Source organism: Electrona antarctica (genome assembly GCF_951216825.1).
Source record: "Electrona antarctica genome assembly, chromosome: 2".
NCBI lineage: Eukaryota > Metazoa > Chordata > Actinopteri > Myctophiformes > Myctophidae > Electrona > Electrona antarctica.
In genome coordinates this window covers 50,361,569-50,384,062 of record NC_136807.1, presented here as the reverse complement: position 1 = coordinate 50,384,062, position 22,494 = coordinate 50,361,569, and the positions used below count along the sequence as shown (strand labels likewise).

The window sequence follows — 22,494 nt, the reverse complement described above, 5'->3', positions numbered from 1 at the left end:
GCTGCAAATATGTCAGCGTATGCTCTAAAGGTAATAAAACAATCTCGGCAGCGTAGAATATTTGATTAAATAGCGGGTAAAGCGTTTTATGGAGTCAAACTGTTAAAAAGCCACCACTGGTCGAAAATAAAAATGCACAGAATATGGTCAGTCCAGTGTTAATTTTGTCGACCTAAAACTATGACGATAAATGTTCATTGACTGATGCTTTTTCATTGATGAAACAACATAAAAACTAAATAATTTTGTCTGAATGTACTTGACGTACTTTTTGACAATTTCTTCCTACCAATCAAAACTAAACTAAAATGTCAGGGTGGGACTGGTAGAGAACAGATCCAGTAGAACTAGAATACAAGTCCTTTTATGTTTGGTTGTGCTCTACAAGCTTGATCGACTATTTTCAGCGTGCAATCGAGTGCAAAATCAGGCATTACGATGTCATCAAGGCCTGACAAAATACATTTAGTCAACAAAATTAACTGATTTGTCATCTAACCATTTCAGATGACTACAATATGACTAAAACTAAATGACTATAGGCCTGGGCCATGGCTCAGCGGTCCAGGCACCTTGGCTGGTAATCCAGTCCGGCAGTGTGCCGTGGGTTTGACTCCCGATCCCGACGGCCTCTCTCCCCATTTTCTGTCAGCCTACTGTCTGTCCCTCCATAAAAAAATATAAAATAAAGGCGAAAGCCACAATAAAAACATTAAAAAAAAAAACGAAATGACTATTTGGTACAGCTAAATCAAACACTTGCTTCAAATGTTATCAACTGATAATCACCAGTAGGTTACTTATCAGTCGAATGCAATCGAGCCAGCAGGCTCGCTTGGAGAGCCTACTGGCTGCGATCAGGAAACACAGAAGTGAAATTACTGCCGCCGAAGCGAAAACATCGTGAAACTGACTTACGTGGCCGGTTAAGACTGATATGAGGTTTAGGTGACTTACATGGCCGGTTAAGACTGATATGAGGTTTAGGTGACTTACGTGGCCGGTTAAGACTGATATGAGGTTAGGGTACTCTACTCACGTGGCCGGTTAAGACTGATATGAGGTTAGGGTACTCTACTCACGTGGCCGGTTAAGACTGATATGAGGTTAGGGTACTCTACTCACGTGGCCGGTTAAGACTGATATGAGGTTAGGGTACTCTACTCACGTGGCCGGTTAAGACTGATATGAGGTTAGGGGACGTACGTGGCCGGTTAAGACTGATATGAGGTTAGGGGACTTACGTGGCCGGTTAAGACTGATATGAGGTTAGGGGACTTACGTGGCCGGTTAAGACTGATATGAGGTTAGGGGACTTACGTGGCCGGTTAAGACTGATATGAGGTTAGGGGACGTATGTGGCCGGTTAAGACTGATATGAGGTTAGGGGACGTACGTGGCCGGTTAAGACTGATATGAGGTTAGGGTACTCTACTCACGTGGCCGGTTAAGACTGATATGAGGTTAGGGGACGTATGTGGCCGGTTAAGACTGATATGAGGTTAGGGGACTTACGTGGCCGGTTAAGACTGATATGAGGTTAGGGGACGTATGTGGCCGGTTAAGACTGATATGAGGTTAGGGGACGTACGTGGCCGGTTAAGTCTGATATGAGGTTAGGGGACTTACGTGGCCGGTTAAGACTGATATGAGGTTAGGGGACTTACGTGGCTGGTTAAAACTGAGGTTAGGGTTAGAGTTAGGATTAGCAATAGTAATAGTCGGACGTCTCCGCGTTTCCTAATCACAGCCAGTCGGCTCAGGAGAGCCTGCTGGCTCGATTGCATTCGAGAACCTAGTGGTGATGATTATCAGGTCCGCTATTATCAGGTACGCTAGTCAACCCTGGAGTCAGTCTTACTTTGGTTCTGGGCGTTGGGAACGGGACCAGTGGGGTGGATGTCCTGTCCGCTTCGCGCTGCAACCACATCATATTCCTGGTTGTATGGATGGGGCGACACCAAAATGACACGTTACCGTTATTGTGGCAAAAGTCATTGCGGTTAACCATGTTATCGTGATATCCAAAATGTGCTTAAATTTTAAAATGGCACATTTGTTATAGCACTTGAAATCCCCAGTATGTCTATTCCAGGGGGGAACATTCACCAAAAATATCGCTAATTCCTAGTGTATGATGCAGGATCGTTTTGTCTATTATTATTATTTTTTTTTACTATAATTCTTATCCCGCGATTTTGTAACCCGTTTTTTCACCCAGTGTCGATTGTCTAATGTAATCCTGGGCTCTACACTCCCTCCGCCAACCCGGGGAGAGCAATGGACTGATCTCATGCTTCCTTCTATGCATGAGGAGTCCAAGCCGCTTCTTTTCACCTGACAGGGGGGGTTTCTCCCCGGTTGGACGTAGCACGTGGAAGGAACACGTTATTCCAACCAGTTCCTTTCCCCTCCATCAGGCGCCCCGGCTGGCCAGGGTGAGGCAGTATAGAGACCAGGATTACTGCATGTTTTTTGTGAGGGTACCTACGTTTATTCGTTTATTGTTTATCACGATAAACGATAGCGATTAACGTCCCACCCTTACCTGATTGTCCAGGTTCTCCGTGAAGAAGACTTTGAACCACTTCAAGAAGTGAAGGTTGGCTTTGAAATCCCCGCTGACTAGCTCCTCAACGGGAATGTCCTGAAAGAAGACACCAGATCCACTCAACGTTATTACAAAACAATGAATGAAACAAATAGATTTAATGGGAAAAAGTTGATACATGAGCAACGATATGATGCAGATTCCATACGATACCATGACATTTCGTAGCAGGAAGATGTTAATCGGTATACCTGCATGGCCTTTCTGCCAGACGCAATCTAATACCGTATTTAACGATTGTTAAATGCAGACTTTAATTTTCTATAACACCGGTACACTTCCTTGTTTACGAAATTGTTAATGAAATATTGAGGAGGATGTCAATGGTATGGTCACATATAAACCCCTATAAAAAAACATTGATCAATACCGACAGCCGGTCAACAAGTGGATTCATGAATGTATGTATATAGACAATATTTTAGGCCAATAAAAAAAAAACGATATACCAAATTTCCCACCCTCGGCCTCAATCCTGGCTGCCGGACTATAGTGCAGTTATAGAGTTGACCCATTTATGCTTGACTTGAAAAAAAGGGCTTCTGAAAGAATATATGTTCAATTTTCAAAGATTTGAGCCGCATTTTCACGATTTTTCAAAAATAGCAGACCTACAAGCTCGTAGCGCGCCACTCGGTGGCGCGCTATGAGCTTGTATCTGCTATTTTTCAATAGCTAAAGTATAACGTAATGCTTAAAACACCAAAAGGGGTTCCCGCCCAAAATGGGTTAAATGTATACGGTAGTTTATATAGTTAGAGGTGAACCTTGGTGACGTGTCGGCCCCTGAAGGCTTCCTGCAGCAGAGTGAAGTTGTGTTTATAGTCGTCCATTCCGTCGGCCTGGAACCTGACCCTGCTCACGTCAACGGAGCCAGGAAACAGCCAGTCCATGAGCTGGCAGTGACACGCACCTGTACACACGCACACACACACCCACATGTTAATTAACCCTGACCCTGCTCACACCAATAGGGCCGGGGAACAGCCAATCAATCCATGAGCTGGCAGTGACACGCAACTGTACACACGCACACACACACACACACACACACGTTAATTAACCCTGACCCTGCTCTCATCAATAGAGCCGGGGAACAGCCAATCCATGAGCGGGCAGTGACACGCACCTGCACACACAGCGCACACACACACACACACACGTTACTTAACCCTGACCCTGCTCACGTCAATAGAGCCGGGGAACAGCCAATCAATCCATGAGCTGGCAGTGACACGCACCTGTATGCATGCACGCACGCACGCAGGTAGCCTAATCGGAATCGGCCATAAAAATGAAATATCGGTATCGGATTGGTCTCAAACTTTCACACGGAACTAAACGTGGTTCCAGTTTCTAACCGACTCCAAGAGTTCTGAACTAATTCCTTTTCAGTGGAAAACACTCTGAGCCTGTTCAATCTTAGGCGTGGAAAAAGGAACCAAACCGGTTCAAAAAGGGGCTTTTAAATGAAATATCATCGTGTGATAAATTACATTTGCATCGGAATGGCATAGACTGGCATACTCGCCGATACCGATACCAGCATTTTTAAGCAGTATTGGCAGCTTTTCCGATACTAATACTATGGATGTAACAACAACAACTCTGATGAAGGGGGACCAGGGGTCATTAGGGCTATCACGATTACAATATTAAGTTGACGATTAATTGTGACACAAATAATTGTGATTAATGATTTAATTGTTTTTTTGCATTGAACATTGCAAAAAATGTAGGCTTCATAATCACAAATTGCATAGGGCAGATATGACAAAAAAAGGAAAAAATACATTACCGACCCATTTATTATATATTTCTGCTATTTTTGAAAAATGTATGGATATTTTTCAACATGGGAACGGTTGACGATTATGCAAAACATAATTGCGTTTTTAATATCTCAAATAGTTGCGAATAGGCGGCCATGTAGTGATTGAGACTGAGCAGGTCATACCTGAGTTTGTCTGCATCACATCGGTGAAGTGATTGAGACTGACGGGAGCAGGTCATACCTGAGTTTGTCTGCATCACATCGGTGAAGCTCGTCTTCATCAAGCTGTTGAGCCACCTCAGCAGGTCGTGGCGGTTGCTCTTGTCATCTAAAAAGGAGTCTGGAGTCACAGCCTCTCTCGTGGTGTTGGTTGTGGCCATGGTGAGGTTTTCTAGGAGGGGGGGGGGGGGGGGGAAACATGGTTGCTTTTTATCAATTACAAAAAGAGAGTGTGAAAGTGTTCAGGCCAGCATGGTCTTGCTCAACAGTCATCAGTGCCCATACCCTTAGGGTGGGGTTTGGTCGAAAGGGCCTTTCTGTGTGGAGTTTGCATGTTCTCCCCGTGTCCCCTAGGGTAGGTACCCTCACAAAAAAACATGCGGTAATCCTGGTCTCTAAACTACCTCCCCCTGGCCAGCCGGGGCCCCTGATGGAGGAGAAAGGAACTGGTTGGAACAACGTGTTCCTTCCACACGCTATACGTCCTACGTCCTCAGGTACCGTTTAGGTATTGGCACGGGTGAAAATAGTGGCATTAAAAAGAAAAAAATAGTATGCACATGCATTACCTTTCCACCGTGAAAGGATGATCATACACCTCGACTTTGTCTCGATGTCAAAACATCCATTATTTCTCAACAACTACTGCATTATCCCGTCTTCACACTTCACCTGATCACCCCTTACACTAGCACTTATACCACCTTGTATCTCTCAGTGTTGCCTATGCTTGTTATTAGGGTTGTCCCGATCCGATGACATGCTCGGAAATCGGAGCCGATCACGTCATTTTCAAATGATCGGAATCGGATCGGGAGCAAAAAAACACGTGATCGGGACATCCCTACTATCGATATTATATCCATATCATGATATTAGACTGAATATTGTCTGTGATTGTGGATATTGTACTATTGTGATATGGCATAAACGAGTTCTAAACATCGGATCGGGAAAAATCGGTATAGGCAGATAATCCAAATCAAATGATCGTAACCAAATCGGGAGCAAAAAACGTCTTGTTATAATTTGCAGATGCATGTTTGTTGGCTGGTTACTTGTTCACATAATGCTATGTATCTTATTTAGAGACATTTAGAGACATATACTATAAAATAAAAATTGTATATCCCACCTTTATCCAAGGAGCTTTACAATGTGTATTAGATGACACACACACACACACACACACACACACACACACACACACACACACACACACACGGCACCAACCTGATCATCGGGAGCAGATAGGGGTTCAGTGCCTTGCTCAGGGACACTTGAGAGAGACGTGCCGGGGATCGAACCAGCAACCTCCCGATTCCAAGACTCAGATAGCCGGTTCAGATTCAGAATTCAGATTGCAGATTCTGTGTGGGGATAAAAAAAATCACTCATTTTAGATCCATTTTAAAGTTCAAGTCCTCCATGAATATCTGTCTGAATAGCAGCTGGATAGCAGTAACAATAATGAACAATGTATTAGTGGAGATCATGTAACAACTTCCATTGTTGTTGCCATCCATATAGTCATGTAAATATTTCCCCAAAAGATACAGTAGCCAACAAGGAAACCTGGAGAGAATATTTGATTCCATGATAAAATAACTATTATAACTGGTGTTTAACTAGTTAAATCCCAGCTTTCCTGTTCTGAGGGTCGAACATTCACCAAAATAAAAAGCTCACGACGTGAGCTTGTAGATCTGCTATTTTTGGTGAAGAGAGCGTTCTAAAAAACACATCAGGAATTGCATCTGAGCCAGTCGTGCATCTTTTATGTTCGAGTGCCTCCTTTTCCACTTAGTTGGTTTATGACTTGGTGTACTGTAGGCTGGAGAAAAAAAAGAACGCACCAAGTTCAGTTTGACTCTGGTCCGTTTCACTAAGCATGGAGGGTCTAAGACCAGTCATAGCCTACATGGGCAACTGGCAGCCACATGCGGCCCCCACCTTCGCTTAATCCATTTTGACCCGAGATCAGATTCTAAAAATGTCTTCTACATCCTGACAGTTTTCTGAAAAAGCTATGTTTCTAAACTTTCTATGTCAGTCGTTCTTCGATTTTTCAAAAATAGCAGACCTACAAGCTATGAGCTTGTAGATCTGCTATTTTTCAATAGCTAAAGCATAACATGATTCTAACATCAAATGGGGTTCCCGCCCAAAATGGGTTAATGTGGCCCTGCAGGTTAATTACTATAGTATTAAAATGTTACTGTATTTTGTTATGTCCAATGTATTTGTATTTAGTTCGTAAAGTTAACATAACTATAACTACATGCATTGTAGTCCAATTCAAAAATAGCAGAAAAAGATATTCAGGATTTCAATTCAAATATAGCAAAAAATAGCTGATCTACAAGCTCAAAACGAGTCGCAGTGAGACGCGTTTTGAGCTTGTAGATCGGCTATTTTTGCTACGAAAGTAATATGCAATGTGGCCATCTAGAGTGATTGTGGAAATATAGTGGCCCTCTCCATTGTCAAAGTTGCCCACCCCTGGTCTAAGTGGTTAAACTGAAGTGACAATTCCAAAAATTTGGAATTTGCACCCCTGGACTTGCGTCACACAGCACCCACTTTGAGAAGCCTGCAGGTTTAGACACATAGGCCTATTTACCTGGTGTCTATAGGTATGTGTATTTTCTAGCACCTTAACTAACGTCCATAAGTATAACATCTTCAGCTATGCTTGCTCACGCACCTTTATAACCATTATACAACAGGTCGTTTCGAGGAAGCAATCTGATTGGTTGAAACATCATTCTAGCCGTGCTTAAAGACAGCATATAGGCACAAATAAACTGCTGCTCTGTTCTCTCAGAGACTGGGTTGCTATAGGCTTCTTGGGACATTTCAGAACTCAACCTGCAGGCGAGTTCCTGCAACATCGATGAATGGGACCGATGCACGAAAACTAATTTCACCCACTCTTTAGAAAAAAACTAAACTTATGATGTGCATGGCAACAAAAAGGCAGCTTTACTTACTGTAGAAATGAATTGTATTCCTTGCCCTCTTATCTGTTTACTTGGCCATTTACTACTGTTGAATAGGCCTACAGTTTGTGTATCATCATCTGATGAACTGTGCAATACAGATTGTAGGCCAGTATGTATCCATCCATCCCATTATATCCCATTCCCACTTTACTGATGTCTACATTACATAGCCGGTTGTTGCTCGTAATATCAATGGTTCTCAATATGGGGAACAGGGACCACCTGGGGTCCAAATGGACCCTTACAGGTCTACTCTGTAACTCTGAGTGTATAAATGGAACCAAATAATATGGACTCATAGCTTACAGGTCTGTCTTATTACTCTAGAAGTCTAGAGTGTACAAATGGAACCAGCCTATGTCAGAACCAGCAAATTGGCAGATGTTATTTTGTGCAGACAGACAGGCAGGCACACAGACATGCAGGCAGGAGTAGCAGTCTCCAGTGCATGTGTTTGTTGTTGAAAAATGACAGTGAATAATTTCTGAGACATTGCTATTGTGGTTGTTTTTCCTCATCATCATAAATAATGTGTAATGATTCAGTCATAAGCAGACCAGAGAGAGGCTAGCAGGTATAGGCTATCATTAGCACACTGATCGAGGCGCATGGGAGCCAGTGAGACACACTTCCACCATCTCTCTCTCCTCCTCCCCTCCCTCACTCAGTCTTATATCTATTTTATAACAGTGTGCTACAAATCTCGCGTTATTAAAGCCTTTTATTCTCTCCTCCTCCTCCCTTCTTTTGCCGCGAATGTTCCGAATGTCTTGCATAACTTAACTTACTCTGTTCGACTTGAAGAAAGAGGAAACTTCAGGCGAGATAGAGACGCGTGTGTGATTATAATAAATAAATGTATGTATGTAATGTAATGTTGTGTATGAACGCCGGCCGGTGTGTCCCATCCATCCACCATGGCGGTTGTACTCATTGTTTGTTGTTCTGCAGCCCATTAGGCTATAGTTAGTAGTCATTCAAATTTAATCCACGTGTAAACAATAAACATCAGGCTCACTGTAACGCTTTTACTACCACAGTACTGTGGTGTGAAATTGAGAAGACGTCCAGCACGTTTAGCTGCCATTCGTGACAATAAATCACATACATATATACATGTAGCCTAAAGGTGGTTGCACACTGGGCGCGTTTTTCTGAAAACCGATGGAGAAACGCCGCTAAAAATCCGAAAATCCCGCCCGGTGTGTGGAGACCTTTAGCCTAATAAAAGAATACATGCAGACCTGCGGACAGAAAGTCTAGAGAGAGAGACTGTGCTTTGTTTTGCATGAAGAAGCATATAAGCTAGTGTTGGCTTTCTGTCTATAGTGTCTATGTCTCAACTCACAACCAACAAAGAGACTCTTAAAACTAAATTTCAAATAACAACAACAATATAGCACCGTGCGCGCGCACCGGTCTTCGCTGTGCACGGCGCACGAACAAAAACTATATTAGTGTCATAAAACATAAAAGAACAATAATAGCAACAGAGCTTCACTTACCTTGGAGAACCTTAGTGTGTGTGTGTGAGCAGCGTGAGCCTGCCCTACCGTGCATGTTAGTTACATGTTAACAACATACATAGGCATGCCTTCCTCCCAGTGACGTCACGTCCGTCCACGTACGCTCCCCATTGGACGGCGTGCGTGTCCCGAGTGAGACTACACAAAGGGGGGAGGGGGGCTGCCCCCGTGCCACGCCCCCCCCCCCCCCCCCGGGCGGGACTAAAAGTATCGGCCTACAACATGTTGAAAGATTCAAACAAACAAACGGCTCAAATTACAGCCTAGGCCTACTTCCGTTCTGTCACAACGACGGGCGACCGGCGTCGCTTGTCGATAATACAAAAACATTTGTTTTCGATTTTTATAGAAGTAGGCATATTTTATCGATTCTGACATTTTTCAATGTGAGAATCGATACAATACATCTACGAGAGTCGAGTCTAAATCTTAGGCTGTCTGTCGTGGGGAGGCAAATAAGCGACGCCGTCGTGCAGCCTCGATGCCACATAGATTGAATGTAGGTCTATAGGCCTAAGTAAGTAAGTAACTATAGGCCTACTATAGCCTAACCTATTTGTAGGCTACTTTGTGTCGAAACGAGCCAACCGACCTACGTAGTTCACATTCACAATGTGACATTTGCTTTCAGGAAGTAAACGAAAAAAACATTTGAGATTAAGTTCCGTCACCTATAAGGCTGAATACAACACTAGTTCAACTGGGTTAAATTATAACACAGTTGTAGTAGGCCTACTTCATATAATAGGCATAGGCCTACTGCTTAAAGGTATATATTCAGTGATTTCACTTAATTCAAATATCACTTGTTTTTTTGTTTTGTTGTGATAATTCTCCCTACTATAGAGTGTGCTGACCATATAAGGAGTTCCTCCCTGTCCCCAGTTAACCCCTGGGGGTCAACAAACCTTAGGTTTCGTTTTTGGCTAGGTGGCCCCATAGATAAAGGCTAGATGGATTAAGGCGGAGTCTCTGACGTAGTTCCCCCGGTGGCCATCTTGCTTCGGGGCTACAGTACAGTATGTTCTATGGCAGCTCAAACAAAAATAGTCATAACTCGCTGAAATCTTGACGGATTTACAAACGGGTTGGTTTATTACAAACGTTGTCAACGTGGCTATGATTCAGGACGCTTATCTGCTTAATTTTATTTTTTATATGAACGTCGTATAAAAGCATACAAGTATGCGGACGTCTCTGACGTTTATAACAAACCAAACCGTTTGAAAATCGGTTGAAAATTGAGGAAGTTATGGTTATTTAAAAGTACATGCCCCATAGACACAATGTTATGCTGCCCCGAAGTAAGATGGCCGCCACGTTGCAACGTCGCTCTCCATTGGCCAGAGTGCGGGTGAGCCATCAAGCTTTCTTATGGGTGGCCCAGCCTTCATCCAATCAGGATAGAGAGGGGCATTCCGCCAATCATGATCGAGCGGGGGCGGGCCTTGGTGTGTGTGCTGTTGGCGTGTCCCCCCACGGTAGTGTGTGTGCATGTGCACATCTTGTTACCGGGGCAGACTGGGGGTGTTTCCAAATCACCCAAATCACTGAATGCTCCAATGTTCCATTGATTAAAACGCATTTCGTACCAGTCACCATTTACTCCAGGCGCTCTTTCACCTGTGCCAGGCAAAATGAACGAAAAAGGCAGCGAAGAAGACCCTGTGATGTGGCTCGTGAGCCTCCATTTTTCAATCGAACGATCAGACCTTTCGCGCATTAAAAACGCTAATCTGCTAACCGGAGACTCGCAGTATTTTTTGTATTGAGCGCCTAACATTGTCCCTCACCTTATATCACCTCATCTGAGCCTCAATTCAGAGGAAAAACGCCGCTAACGATCGTCTATGGAGCCGCCATCTTCAAGAAAATACGAGCCGATCGTTGACTATAGCAATGTGGAACGTTACACTGCGGTAGATATAAAAAATATTATTTATACTATACTATAAAGACCGTAGAATGTACATAGAGTAAGATTGGCATTAAAGTGCTGGGTTTTATGGAAACGCAAATATGCGTTTACTCATTGTAAACATCATAGGGTTACAAATTACAATGTGACCTTTTGGCATGAGAGACGCCATTGTATTCTAACCGCGTACGTATGGTTATTGATATATCACGGCTGGTGCGGGGGCGAAATGCAAACTGTTCTGCTGTTGATTCTACAATGAAACAACGTTAAAGAGGTTTACTGAAACATTAACGTGTACAGCATTATTCAGAGGCTATAGGTCTACTCTGTCATGATGGCGTTGCTTGCCGTTCAAACTGCCTGCCTACTCGGCAAGCATGTGGGAACCTATTGGCAAAAAATAAATAATAATAATACTAATAGGCTTAATAATAATAATAATAATAATAATAACAATTATATAATAATGTCCTGCTCTGAATCTGTCTTGAGGGATTACTCTGCAACTGACATGTAGGCTTTTTGATTTGATTGATTGATTGATTGATTGATTGATTGATTGATTGATTGATTGATTGATTGATTGATTGATTGATTGGTTACTTTACAGTTTGCAGAAAAAAGCACAGGGAATTACAGTTCAATACAAGGTCTACTAAGAGGATATAAAAACCCCATCTTTAATTTTATTTTTTAATTTGTGGAACTTCTTAGAGGTTTTAGTTTTAAAATTACAAAATGTCACATGACCCCTAGGGCTATGTCAGTAGGAGTATGGCACTCCTGGCAGGGTCACCCATCGGCAGCCCAACAGGTCGAAGGGTATAGAAACCAAACAAAGAGTGAACCCACTGGCCAGGTTGGGGGTTGGGTCGAGGGCTGATAACCCGCTCCCGGAAAAGAAAAAAACATTCATTACCGAAACCAGAAGCAGAACAGATCAACAGAAGGCCTTTTTATGCCACAAGACACAAAGTGGATAGCCAGACAACTATTCCACAATCTCCGAGTGCAGAATGCTATAGAGTCTGGAACTACACCGAATCAGAGTAATCTGTTTGTCATTTCCGTTCACAAGAATATATTTTAAAATATCTTTAGAGCTTTCTTCTTTTTTTTTTATGCTAAGCACTGTAAAGACGAAACGGAAGTGGAGGCTTCATTTCTGCTTTATCGCTTACTCATAATAATCAGATCTTCCGGTGCTCCAGACTTATATGACAGCAACAGTCTGGCCGTAGTAACATATGCGGTGAAACAAACTTGAAATTGTAAATGGCTACACAACCTTTTGTATGTAGGCCGACTTTCAGCCATCAAACTCAACTCAATTATGTGTCCGTTTTATTGAGGTGTTAACTTAATATATAGTATAATAGTGCTATATATATTTAGTGTTAAAGTGGTTAAAACAGGTGTTGTGTCCCAGATAAAGATCCTGTCATGAACACCAGCCATAGATCACAACACCCTGCCTTTGTGTGAGTCATGTGCTTCCTCTGGGCCGAGATAGAGAGAGAGAGAGAGAGAGAGAGAGAGAGAGAGAGAGAGAGGGGGGGGCCTCTGGTTGAGTTTGGGGGGCCAGGTCACAAACACTTCACCTTTTCACATTTCAAGAAGTAAAGACATACATTATGTTAACCATTTTTTCATCTCTATAGTGTCGATATAATCAACATCACAATAAATGGTGGCTTCATTTTTTTTCCCTCAACTATTTTGAATGTAAATTGATTTATTTTATTGTTTGTTTTTTTAAGCTGGTATGATGCAGAGTTGCATGTGTTTTCTATAGACGTAAAGTATGCGGCCTAAACTAAAGTAAACAACGTTGTTGGTAGTATAACGACAACATTTAAACATTACCTGCCATGACAGGTTTCCCTATAGATAAGATATACCGAGGCAGGTCATTGAATGCTTTGAGTTGTCCGAGTCAAGACAGAGTCGGCCTGGGCCATGGCTCAGTGGTCCAGGCACCTTGGCTGGCAATCCAGCCTGGCAGTGTGCCGCGGGTTCGACTCCCGATCCCGACGGCCTTCACTGCATGTCTTCCCCCCATCTCTCTCCCCATTTCCTGTCAGCCTACTGTCTGTCCCTCCATAAAAGAATGAAGGCGAAAGCCACAAAAAAAACGTATAAAAAGAAAAAAAAGACAGAGGGTCGAGACCGAGAGCGACGGGAGTCGAGACCAGATTTCTTTTTCCCCCATTCGAGGTACAGAAAAACACTGCGAGAGCAGGCATGTCATGTGGTCAGCTATAGCTGCATGCATTGTAGTGCCTCGTGACTCGAGTGGACTCGGGTGGGGGAGGAGTCCCGAGTCCCTTAATTGGTCCGAGACAGATCGAGTGAAATTGTGGGCGAGACCGAGTCAACGAAAATATGGACTCGAGCCCGGTCTCGAGACGAGTCAAGGACTCGAGTCCTACAGCAGTATGGGTGCATATAAAGAAAGGAAAAACAGGTGCACTTCCTCTGGAAACTGCCTTTTGTTTAAAAGGCAGTGGGTCCTCAGCTTTGAACATAACTTAACTCATAAACCAACTAAATGGAAAAAGCGGCACACAATAAAAGATGCAATTGTGGCTCAGATGCAAATTCTCATGTGTATTTGAGAACGCCGACGCCACTTTTCAACATCTCTTCATATAATTGGTCCTCACTAATGTTCATGATAAAACACCACCATTTTTTCCTACTCAGTCTGTGTCTCATAGGAGGGCTTTGGGCAGTTCGGACACCCGTCCACCAGTGACATCATCATTAGGCAGATTTCTTTTTAAACAAGATTTGTTTTAAAATATATTTAGATTTGTATTATCGTGAGAACGATGGCTTCAACTTTTGCATTGCAACTTTTCAGGAAAAGGAAGCCTGCCATTTCTATTAGCTTGGATTCACCATTGATGATGTCACTGGTGGACGGGTTTCTGAACTGCCCACAGCCTTCCTATGAGACACAGACTGAGTAGGAAAAAATGGTGGTATTTTATCATGAACATTAGTTAGGACCAATTATAGGAAGAGAAGTTGAAAAGTGGTGAAGTGGTCCTTTAAGTGTATATCTTTGGTCCGCCATACTAACAGTCTGACACGCAATAGTCCGACACCCCAAACCCTAACCTATAACCCTAACCGCACACGGCAGCCATGGGTGAGTCCTACCGGCCACGTTTGCCAGACTATTGGTACATCGGACTAACGTATGCCCCACAAACACTATTCATCGCTTTCATTTTCCTTGGCTTGTGAACTGCAACTGCAAGTGTTTCCTGTGTGTGTGTGTGTGTGTGTGTGTGTGTGTGTGTGTGTGTGTGTGTGTGTGTGTGTGTGTGTGTGTTGGGGGGGGAGGCTCTCCTGTTTCCAACCACAGTTTCCTCTGTATAGCAACGAACAACACAATGTACACCATAAGAAGGTATACGCGGGCGCACGCACGCACGCACGCACGCACGCACGCACGCACGCACGCACGCACGTGTGCAGGCCCATTAGTCGTGGCTTCAGGATGCGCTCTCTCTCTCTCTCTCTCTCTCTCTCTCTGCTCAGAGCCTCACAGATCTACAAGCTGAGGGATATATGGCTGTCAGCAGAAGGAGACGAGGAGCCAAAGAGGTCCCACTTTGTGGTAGAATAGAATAAAGAGGCGGCAGAGGTCTGTTTGGAGTCTTATCTCTCTCTCTCCTTATGATTAACCAGACCCCCCCTCCCTCCCCCCCTATCTCTCCCTCTCCCTCTCCCTCTCCCTCTCCCTCTCCCTCTCCCTCTCCCTCTCTCTCTCTCTCTCTCTCTCTCTCTCTCTCTCTCTCTCTCTCTCCCCTCCCTCTCTCTCTCTCCCTCTCCCTCTCTCTCTCTCTCTCCCCCCCCCTCTCTCTCTGTTACTTAGTTACCAGTTGCCTGGGCCGCTTGTGTTGCCATGGCGACCGTGTTGCCCCGTTCCTTCGTGTCGTCTCCTCCTCCTCCTCCTCTTTGGCTCTGCTGTCCCGTAACCACCCCTCCCCCCCTCACCCCTCCCATCCCCATAAACCACCCTACACCAGAGCTGCACCAACCCACCCGCGCCCCTGCCCTCCACCCCTCCCATCCCCATAAACCAGTGGTTTTCAACCAGTGGTCTGGGGACCTCCAGTGGGCCTTGAGGGGGTTCCAGGTGGTCCCCATATGCAGCTAAATGATGGAGAGTTGCTAAACAAATGGCCCTTATAGATCTTTAACTCTTGAATTCAAGAGTTAATATTGTTACACATCTGCATTGCTTAAGTAATTTACAAGAAGTCTACACAATTCAACGTTTGCCTGTTATTTCTCCTATACCAACATCAATACAGAATGGAATTGTGGACAAACGCTGAAAAATATTCATTCGTTTTGGATCTGAGAGGCTAAATCTCATCATAAATGGTGGGAAACATGCCTCAAATTCCCGAATGGGCCTTGATATGAAAAGGGTTGAAAACCACCCTAGATATACACCAGAGCTGCACCCAACCCACCCACCCACCCACACCCCCCTGCCTGCCTGCCTGCCTGCCTGCCTCGCTGCCTGCCTCATGGTCCCACACGGCCCCCCAGCCCCCCACCCCAGGCTATAAGATGGCAGTTTGAAAGTGAAAGTGGTTAAATTGACACTATTGGGTTTTGTGTGTGGAAGAGTGAATATAGATATATGACGCTAATGTCAATATTGTAAATAATATGAATGACACTGTGTATCAATAGTGAGTGTTCATGTGAAGAAGGGAAAAAAAGTCTGAACATGCTGGATAGATCTCTCTGGACAGAATGGTGGTGACACAAAGGAGGAGCAAATGCTACATTTGGCCAGCAGGAGGCAGTAGTTGACAAATTGTCACTTGAGATTGGAACACTGGATCAGAGTCAGACTTGGGCCACAACTTCATTCACACACCTGAAGCTGAAGGGGGCTTTTAGGACGGTGATGAATGCAAGAACGTGTGCCACAAAACACACTCGCCCCTGGTCTAATCCACCGACAACCAGGCAGGTATTCCTAAAAGTAACATATTTAAAGCAAGGAAGCCCTGCACGACTCCAATTGGTCTCAATCTCTCTGAACATTCTTACCGGTGGCGGTTGTCCCTTTGTCATTTATGTGTAGATTAAATGACAACCTTTTGGGGTGGAGAGGGGTGGACTTCAATTGAATGTTTCTTTGAGAAGGGAGACCCTATAAGACGTGCCCTTTATTAGTCTAGTTGTTCTAGTTTTGGTTTGTTGCTCAACCTGTAGCTCTGGTCCATATATAGCTGCTATAATGCCTTCGCATTAGATGCTACTCTCGACTTCCTGCACTTGCATGAAATGCAGATCAGCCTCTCGACTGTAGCGAAAATAAAAATAAAGTTTTCGCTACTATACAAAGGTGGCTTGTGTGATTAGAAAGCCTACTTTCCGCGGTGGACGCACTCTACACACGTATAAAATGTACTTTTTGGCCATGCAGAAAATGATTTTATTTTTTCACCGGAAGAAAAATACTTTTAGTTACTCCACTGCGCCCTCTACCGATATTGCCAAGAGAAAACCCCATAGACAAGATTTTTCCTTCCGGTGAAGCCCATGTACAACCCAGATTCGACACAAACAAGGGACTCCTATGCCACCAAAATGTGGAACGCCCTACCAACGGTCATTAAGACATGTGAATCCCTTGACTCCTTCAAAACCGCTCTCAAAGGGCACCTACGGACGGCTGCAATTCGAAACTGGCCCCCGTAAAAATCTGAATCCACCGCCCACCCCTTTTTCCCCCTCACTGTATATGCTTCTTTTCCCTTTTTACCTCCTTTATGATGAATTCCTGTTCTGTTCTTTGACTATATAGAAGTGTCTATTTGTACATCTCTAAATGTTTTGATGAATTGAACAAGGTGGACCCTCTTGTAAACAAGTGTAATGCTTAATTGGGTTGTCCACTCACAGTTAAACAGCTCAGTGGCCTTGTGGTTAGAGTGTCCGCCCTGAGACTGGGAGGTTGGGGTTCAATCCCCAGCCGGGTCATACCAAAGACTCTAAAAATGGTGCCTCCCCATGCTTGACACTCAGCATCAAGGGTTGGATTGGGGGTAAGTCCCTGCGACATACTAGCGTCATGTCCAGGGGGTGTACTTGTACATCAAGCTGCCTCACGCTACAGAAACAGGAGATAGGCTCCTGCCCTATAGGCCTCATGGCTCGGCAAGGCTACTTACTACTTACTTACTCACAGTTAACAGTCTTTGTATTGAGTTTGTGCTTGAAATGTACTGTAATTCTGCAAACTCTTAATAAATATTTCAATCAATCAATCAAAAACCACGTTGAAGCCACTCTATACCCTACTGGCCAAAGCTGGAACTGCAGGACGTTCATGGAGGTGGACGGACGTTCAGTGACGTCATGGCGCAAAAGTTGACCTCAAAATTAAGTTGAGACCGCGCGCGAGCCAATTGACCAACCATAGCCAACGGTGCAGGTATACTTCCGGCGGCAGACTTCCGGGTGCTTCAAACGCCACTGAGCAACTATACTTCCATTGAAATGTAAATAGCTGGGGGGGGCGGGGCTGTCCGCTCTCTCTCTAGATGCCTGTGACAGACAGCCACTCACACCATGGCCTTTCAGGAGAGACAGCCAGCAGTCCGCCCCACGGTGCAGCAGAGAGAGAGAGAGACAGCTCTCGGTGCGGGGGATGGGGAGCCTATAATTACAGCCGTTCTACCTCGTTAGGAGAGGAGGTCTGACAGCTGAACCACATCATGGACCCACAGAGGAGAGAGGACGCATGGCCCGCTGCAGCGGCGGGGCATCCGGGTGGTGGGGGTGGGGGGGGTCTGGGGGCTATAGCGGCCTGAGGAGGAGGCACGGGACCACGCCTGGAATCTGACTGACTGGCCATCTAGGGGTTGTGGCTTCTTAACCCCGTCTTCACCGTGTTACTTTCAGAATAAAGGCGCTAGAGTGCCAAGCAGATCGGCAGATTTTACTCTGAAAAGAGTCTCGCCTTCCATTTCCCCCCCAAAACCGGGAGGCGATCAATTATTCCATTACTACTTCGCGCTCTCTTTAGAAGCGTTAAAAACTGTTACAGAAGGGGGTTCTCGCCCAGAATGGGTTAAGTGTCGTATGTTGTGCCCATGTGTCATAAGTTCATGTATTGTCTTTTTTTTTCTTTTTTTTCTTTTGCTTAATAAAAATATTGAAACACATAGAAGCGTTAATATTCCAAAACGAGATGCTTGGTTGAGTCAGAAATGAGGACAGAACACTGCCGTTCTGATCAAAACCATGGAGAGCGCCGTAGATTTAGAGGGAAAAGAGACAGTTTAGTCGGGCCGTGAACAAGGAAGTGAACGGCAGTGCACATGCGTCTATAGGATTGCTGAAGAAGGCATGGCCAAGCAAAGAAACATCATTAAAAAAAGCTTTTATGACGGAATATTCCGCCATAAGCAATTCATGTGTTAAAGACCTGAGGCCATATTCTACAAAAGCAGGGGGTATCACCATGCTGGCTTATATGTGGTGGCCAATTCTGTCAAAATTCCGTTTCTGGCTGCGTAGCAGAATTGTTTTTGACATTTTTTATTTTGAATAGGTTTCATTTAGTTTGAAAGTCACCCGGAATGTTTTAGTGTTAGTCTAGTTTCAGTGGACTAAATGTCAAGATTTTAGTCGACTAAATCTACAGTTGATTTAGTCGACTGTATTTTGGCGTGCCTTGATGCCGTCGTATATAATGACTGTTTTTACAGATCTACAAGCACACAACGCGTCGCAGCGCGCCGCGTTGTGAGCTTGTATCTGCTATTTTCAGCATGCAACCAAGTGTAAAATGACTTATACTGGATCTCTTGTCCACTAGTCCCTTCATAACATTTTAGTCTAGTTTTTATTTGTTGACGAAATTGTCAGTATTAGTCTTAGTTTTAGTCATCATAGTATTAGTCGACGAAAACAACACTGCTGCGTAGTATTAGTCTCATTATTAACCCTACCCCTAACCGCACGCGGAGGATACGGGTGAGTCTTAACCGTATGTCGGACTATTGGTACATCGGACTAACGTATAGAGCCTTAGATATAGACAGAGTAACGCAAACTGTGTTCACTTCATGGGGCTTCACGGGCAAGCTACACCAGGCTTACCCTAAACGCACGTGCGGGGGTAAATGCGCAGTGTTTTGTGCGCGAAAAGCCTGGTGTAGCTTGGCCGTCAGTCCAATGACAGCTCTCCTACATATACTTATATTGAGAATGGGGACAACCAACTGGGACAAGTCCTGGACTGGACCAGAAGTAGGCAGAAATGCATTGGACTCAGGTAACAGCTCAGCTTTAATTATCTTAAATCCCTTTATTTTAGATTGTTTTGTAGTAATAGTACAACATAAACATTAAAGAGACTTTAGTTGTTATACTGTACAATACTTTAAAACAGTTGTCATGTTGCACACACATGCTTAAAATAGCTCTTATTTGCGCCGCCCTCGTTGAAAACAATGTATTTCCAACTCCAGCTTGTCTCAGTTCAGGCTGCATGAACAGCGCTCGAGTGCTCGGTTTCCGCCCCCTCATTATCGTAACTCTTCTATTCGATGGCTCTGCTTATAGCTAATGCTGAAATAGAGTATTCAAAGTGCACATTTTACACAGAGCATGAAACGCATGAGGCGCATCCCAAAAGACTAGTGTAGAAGGACTTATTGGTGAATGAAGTAAATGGTAAATGGTGCATTTATATAGCGCCTTTATCCAAGGCGCTTTACATAGATTGTGCATCAATTCACCCATTCACAAACAGATTCATACACCGATGGCGGCGGCAACCATGCAAGGCACCAACCAGCACATCAGGAGCAATTAGGGGTTCAGTGTCTTGCTCAAGGACACTTCGACACTTAAGGTGGTTGCACACCGGCCGCGTTTTTCGGAAGCATTACACTGCATGCGCTTTGGCTCAACATGTTGTTTTATATTCCTAATAAATAAATGTTGCGTTATATAACCTAATAAATAATATAGCCTAATAAATAAAGGTGTCTTGACTTGACACACATATCATGGGCTTACCCCGGCCTCAAGGCATTCTGGGTAATTCCTGGAGCGCATCCTGAATATGGGCCAGTCCTGAGAGAGCGAGAGAGAGAGAGAGAGAGAGAGAGAGAGAGAGAGAGAGAGAGAGAGAGAGAGAGAGAGAGAGAGAGAGAGACAGATGATGAAACTAAATGAAATGTCCTGAAGGTCCTCCTCGACCACACACACACACACACACACACACACACACACACACACACACACACACACACACACACACACACACACACACACACACACACAATTTATTTAACCACTTGAACCTTGAACCCCCCCCCCCCCCCCCCCCCCCCCCAACACTATCCAAAAATAGCAGCGGCTGTGAGCTTGTAGATCGGCTGTTTTTGGTGAATAGATGATGGTGTGCTCTGCTCTCACACCGATTAGGTTACAGTAGCAACTCAGGGCCAGTTAGACGGTTTAAAGGACTATGGGCTCCATTTTCGTCACCGCTAAACCCCTTATCCCTAAACTTCTTTGCCTTTTTGTCTCCACCAGGCCGAAGGCATGGGGAGACACTCCGTCCGTCCGTGTGTGTGTGTGTGTGTGTGTGTGTGTGTGTGTGTGTGTGTGTGTGTGTGTGTGTGTGTGTGTGTCCGTCCTTCCGTCCGTCCGTTACCAGCTAATCTCCGGCACCGTTAACCCGGTCGATGCCAAACTTTGCACACACACTCCCTGGATGCCAACGATGAACCTCTGCCCCACATTTTCCAGAACGGCCTGTTATAGCGCCACCATGAGGCAGCTTTTCACATATTTTACCTAAAACGGCACCGATCTGCGTGAAACGTTGCATGCACACTCCCTAGAGGCCAAGGACAAACCTTTCACCTGCATTTTCCGCATCTGCCTTTTATGCGGAAAATGCAGCCACCAGGAGGCCGACTTTTGTAAAACACATTTTTTGATATTACTCCTCCAGATTCTGTCCAAAAATCTCACAAATCGTTACACAGTATCTCTATGGTCATGTGCGCAAGTCGGATCTGTCCGATATTTCATATTCCATCCTAATTGGCTATAATTGGCTTTCACAGTTTGCAAGATTGCCCCGTTTTGAACAAAAGCCTCAAATCATGAACGCAGCGTGCAATTTACGTGAAATCTTTCACACATTTTCTTACTAGGCTGAGGAATATATCCCACCCTTTTCACATTGGCCTGTTATAGCGCCACCAACAGGTTGATTTTTGCAAAACACATTTTTGGAACAAAATGCCTCAAATCATCCAATTGCCATCAAAGGCGTATGAAGAAATGGCACCCTTTTCACATTGGCATATTATAGCGCCACCTGGAGGCCACAACCTGACCTGCCCTGGTGGAGACCTGTGCCCCGAGGGGCACTTTTTCTAGTTTTTACTATTTTGCAAAACATTTTTGAATAGTTAAAATGGCCAGTCTACAAGCTCACAACGTGTCAATGTAGATTGGCTAGTTGAACTATTCAAAAATGTTTTTCAAAATAGTAAAAAAAGGCAAAGAAGTTTAGGGATAAGGGGTTTAGCGGTGACGGAAATGGAGCCCTATAACTCATACCCCAGAGTCATAGACTCTATACAATGTATTTAAAACGAATGGGGGAAAAAATCTATGGGAAATTCTCTTCCGGGCCGCTCGTCGTCACGAAAGGGGGCGGGACTTGTGACTCGATCTATATTATAGAGAGACGCAGTCCCGCCCCCTTTCGCGACGCCGAGAAATTCCCAATTTCCCATTCATTTTTTCCCCCATTCGTTTGAAATACATTGTTTTCAATGAGAGCGGCGCAGATTTCAGCAGTATTGTACAGTGACAACTAAAGTCTCTGTAATGTTTATTTTACAAAACAATCTAAAATAACGTAATTAAACCCATTCAGGGACGGGAACCCCTTTTGGTGTTTAAGCATTATGTTATACTTTAGCCGACGCACCTGTCCATTGTAGGTGTGCAGAAGGACTTTTTCTTAAACTTTAGCTATTGAAAAATTGCAGATTAATTTGTCTGATCGATTTTTTTTTTTACAAAAGTCATTCATTAAGAAAAATGTTCTAAAACGGTTAGTCCAAATACTTGATTCTGATTGGCTGGTTACCGTTGTAAATCTCACGATAACCCACACCTTCAATCAACTTTATATCGCAGCGCTGTAGCTGAACAGGGTAGGAGACCCTCCGCTACGTATCGGGTCTCACTACGCCTCTCAACCATTATAGAATACTCAGTAACTTGTGGCTTATTGCTTTATTTGTTCATGGCTTGTCTACTTGTCTACAGTGCATTCCGTGAACTTCCGTTCCAGGGCTTTGTCACTATTAGGCTCCCCAGTGCACTTGGCCCCATGAAGTGAACGGAGA

The 22,494-nt window shown here is 44.3% G+C and overlaps 1 protein-coding gene across 1 annotated transcript in view; it reads right to left on the bottom strand.

Annotated features, from left to right (window-relative positions):
- The window catches only part of LOC306933958 (uncharacterized protein), a gene marked incomplete at its 5' end in the record, with an annotated part of 50,293 nt that extends 35,217 nt beyond the window's left edge, over window positions 1–15,076 (bottom strand). The window contains 5 exons of the mRNA XM_079516344.1: window positions 1,862–1,937; window positions 2,549–2,647; window positions 3,379–3,524; window positions 4,627–4,776; window positions 14,950–15,076. Coding sequence (XP_079372470.1) covers window positions 1,862–1,937; window positions 2,549–2,647; window positions 3,379–3,524; window positions 4,627–4,776; window positions 14,950–15,076 — 598 coding nt within the window. The remainder of the gene's footprint in view (window positions 1–1,861; window positions 1,938–2,548; window positions 2,648–3,378; window positions 3,525–4,626; window positions 4,777–14,949) is intronic.
- Window positions 15,077–22,494: the final 7,418 nt, after the last annotated feature.